Source organism: Bison bison, unplaced genomic scaffold (genome assembly GCF_000754665.1).
Source record: "Bison bison bison isolate TAMUID 2011002044 unplaced genomic scaffold, Bison_UMD1.0 scf7180017864533, whole genome shotgun sequence".
Taxonomy (NCBI): domain Eukaryota; kingdom Metazoa; phylum Chordata; class Mammalia; order Artiodactyla; family Bovidae; genus Bison; species Bison bison.
Window position 1 is genome coordinate 9,788,151 of NW_011495082.1, and position 4,196 is coordinate 9,792,346.

The 4,196-nt window shown below is 35.5% G+C and overlaps 1 protein-coding gene across 1 annotated transcript in view; it reads left to right on the forward strand.

Annotated features, from left to right (window-relative positions):
- The window catches only part of RHOBTB3 (Rho-related BTB domain containing 3), a gene marked incomplete at its 5' end in the record, with an annotated part of 57,746 nt that extends 53,775 nt beyond the window's left edge, over positions 1–3,971 (forward strand). Inside the window, one exon of the mRNA XM_010831998.1 lies at positions 1,030–3,971. Coding sequence (XP_010830300.1) covers positions 1,030–1,145 — 116 coding nt within the window. The remainder of the gene's footprint in view (positions 1–1,029) is intronic.
- Between the last annotated feature and the right edge of the window lie 225 nt (positions 3,972–4,196).

A 4,196-nucleotide genomic window follows, 5' to 3' on the forward strand; every position in this document is an offset into this window, starting at 1 on the left:
TGAATCCCACATCCTGCAACTAAGACATAGGATAGCAAAAAAAAAAAAAAAAAACCATAACAGAACAACCAAACAACTAAATAAATAAACGAGTAGAAAAGTCAAGGTAAGGAAATCTCCTAGAAAGTAGGACAAAAAGAGACAGGAGAAAAAGGGTTTAAAAAAAAAAGTCAGAGGCTCAATGCAGGAGTGAAGTATCTGGGTGATAGAAGTTAATACAGGAAGAAAGGAAAAAACACTGAGGAGGAAATTATCAAAGACATAATAGAAGAAGTTACCCCAGTACTGAAGAAACGGAGTCAGCATATTAAAAGGCTCCGCTAAGTGCTCAGCTTAATGAATGAACAAGGTCCATGATTGGGCTGTGTAGGAACACCGACTTATAAATAGGAAAATCTAAATGTTCATAGAATAAAAAAACCCACAGATGACTTATCAGCGACTGTGAATCTGCATGGTAGTAGAGTTCTTAACAACCCTGAAAACTAGGAAGCAATGGAGTACTGTCTTCAACATACTGAGGGAGATTCCATACCAGACCAGATGATCTGTTGAGTGTAAGATGCTTCATCACAAACAAGGCCTCAAAAATACTTTTTATGCTTGCCCCCCTTTCAGGAAGCTAATGAAAGTTGTGCTTCATCAAAACTAGAGAAAGCAGAGTGAAAGACGAAGTCTAGGAGCAGAGGGAAAAATAATTGAGAGGACTTCAGAGTTTGGAAGGTTGAGTTAGTGACAGAGAAAACTAAATGAAAAACACAAAGTCCTTTATCTCTGGGAAAAAGAAGTCTTACTTGGGGGAGAGAAAAAAAAAGGACATAATCAAATACTACTTGATGAAGCAGTGACATGATGTATGTAATTGTAAATCACAGAGTAGCGTGAATCCTGATGACTGATTGAGAGGAGGGGAGGAAGTGTACAGCAGAGCGTGGATCTCATCTGTTGCATGCAAAACCAATACTTAATATTGAAAGTTGATCCCAAATAAAATATATTCAATTAATACTCTCTTTCTAAAACTTTTAGTGGAAGAACGCAGTTTTGTTGAAAAGCACAGATGGCCATCGACTATGTACTTGAAGCAGCTTGCGGAATACAGGAAATATATTCACTCCCGGAAGTGTCGTTGCTTAGTAATGTGACCTGGAATTTTTATATACATGCATTTTTTTCTTGTTATTATGAAGAATGGGGTACTTCTGGGTTCCAGGAGAATTCTTGCAACCGAAACCAATATGGGAGTTTAAAAAAATCACCATTCAGCTTACCGTGCTTATTAGATCTTGTTGGAAAAAACTACTATTGTGATCTTAAAAGGGAACAAAGTATACTGTAGGTTAAAATGAAGACTTCACCCTAGCATATAAAGCTGTGTACAGCTACTTTTCCCTTCAAGATTCCTTACTGGTTTAGTGATATGAATACCCCTTCCATTTAAGAAATGTTCAAATTTTTTAAAAATCATGTAGTATTAATGCAGAAATTTCATAATCTGATTAATTGCGCTATTAAAATAAGGGCCATTTAAAGACCCAGTATGACTGTTTCTATAATGAGAAATCTAGAAGACTGATCAGACTGAGATCTTAGAAATTTTCCTGGGATTTTAAACGTGAAATGCCACCTCATTCCAAATCAAGTGACAATGTTCAAACCATAATGAAAAAAAAAAATCTGTTTTTATCTGAACAATCCACCTGACCCACCTTGCCTCTCTTCCATGATTCTTATTAGCCAGGAAATTTGTATAGGGCTGGCTTTGTGGCCGTGTAGCCTTTGTGCTCACACGGGCCCCCTGCTTAGACGGGCACCATGCTTGGTCCACTACCCTGCGATTGCCACCTTAAAATTCATGTGTGAAGGAGGGCCCTGCATTTTCACTCTGTACTGGCAGATCATGCATATCTCCACGCAGGGTATGTTGTCTTGCTCAGAACATTATCTTCTCTGAAAGCAGAAAAGAGGCACTGACATCAAGCAAAGAGAAGGAAGCTTGCTGAGGAAAGAGATCACATGGGGTTTCCCCCACCGGGAAGTCTGTACCACCCAGGGCCTCTCTCCTCTGCCACCTCAACTGGCAAGTGAGAAATGCGTCACGTTGGCTTCACTTTGAGACATTCAGAGTCCTGGCTCCACACAGATAAATACTTTGCTGATCATTCTCTAAGACCAGGATGTTGGTTAAAGTGACTGGCCGGTGTGACTTTAATATGCATTTATGAAAATGCTCGTAGGAAAAGATGCTTTCTAGAGAATTTGCAATCAAAGGCCCAAGAGTTTTCTTTCTTTCAGTGTATTTACTAACATTAAGACATCAGTGGCTTGAACTATGTGAATTCTCTCTGAACTATGTGAATCCTCTCTGTGGACCGAAAGGGTATTTAATGAAGAATAACATGAATCTTGTCCTTCAGGATTTTATCTTGTAAGTTCAAAGAAAGGATATAAATCAAGACTTGTTACATGGAAAGAAAAAGGTACTAAGATAGAGGACAGAATTATAGTTTCTTTTAAATCACATGTCAGCAGAAACAATTACATCAGAAGCTTGCAAGCTGAGAGATGGAAAACCAGATTACTATTTATTGTTAGCATCCTTTTCATCTGTAATAAAGTATTGGAATATATTTTTATTTTAATTTCCAGTAACTTTAGAATACACATACTTTTTGCCCACCTATTCTAAGGTTTGTTTAAACAGTCTTATGCCATAGATTAGACACAATACTATATAGTTAGTTCTTGAATGTTTGCCAACACCGTCAGAATAAAACAGTAAAAAATCCCCTACAAATATCTTACAAGAAACCTGTTTTTAATTGGATTGTGTTGATAAAGATTACTGGAATGCATTTTTAGTTTTTGCATTTAATTCATTTGAATTAATCAACTCCCACACTTGACAAGGATTAACATTGTAAAGAATAAATACTGAAGTAGATTTTTAGTAATTCATTCACATTTAAGGCCTTTTAAAATGTAATGATAGCCTTTTGCTTTTCATAAGCATATCTTTACCCCTACATTAATTACAGCATTATGTCTAAGTAACTTTTAATCTAGGAAACTGAAAAATATAAGTGCTAAAGTAAAATATTTCCTTGAAAATACTATTTAACACATCAGTAGACTATAGATAGTTTCTAGGTTGTTGGACCTACGTGAAAGTTGGGTTTGGGAGCTGCTGCTCTGGTGGCATTGAGCACGTAGTTCTGATTATGAAAGTTCTTTGCCATCTGCGAGTGACTCACAAGTGTCACAGCTCTCCTGTGCTAGTCAGAACAGTAATCAAGTTAGTCTTTAAACCTAGACTCTTCAATACCTTTGGATTAACTCGATTTAAAATAACAAGAGGTTTAAAAAAAAAAAACAAAAAACTTACAAACTATCTTGGAAAATGAGTTCTCTTTTACAGTTTTTCTAATTGAAAGATTATTTCTAGATGAATGTATGCTTTGTGCTGATCTCTGCTTCAATATATTTATCAGTCATTTTATTTAGAGAAGATACTGTATAGTATCAATAGAACTAAGGCCTTTTCTTTCTGGGCCAGATTTTCACCTTATATAACCCTTTATATACTTCTGACTACTCTGTGTTCATTATTGTAGCAGAGTAGGCGTATACTGTAGAAGGTTTTGGAAACCTAACAGAAATTGACCCTGTCTAATCCAGCATGGTGGTTTCCTGTTGGGTCAAAGCAGAAAACTGAAGAATTAGGTCAATTTGACTTTCTGGACAGCTGAACTTCTCAACTCTAATTTTAAAAACTACACTACACTGATACAGCTAATCAGACAAAACGTCCTCACGTATTTTATTTAATTTAAATCATCTGTTTAATTCTGTCTTTAATAATTTTGCAAAGAAGGGTATGTGTGTATTTTAATATAGCCTGACCTGAATTTATATGTTTTTAGTTTTAGTATTTAACACTTTTGTAACAAATAAACCTTTTTTTAAAACAAGCTTCACACAGTGTCATGTAGTTACTTTCACTTTGGATGTGAATTGCTAAAGTAAACTTGGGAATCCTGCCTTGTATTTCTCAAGCATAATTGTGAAAACCATTATGTGCAAAATATTTAGAACGTTGATGTGTTAGCTGTGATGAGATACAGAAATTTATATTATCTTTAACAACTGGTAGAATTTCTCTTAACAAAAATATCTCTTTTTTCTTTGAAAAAAAG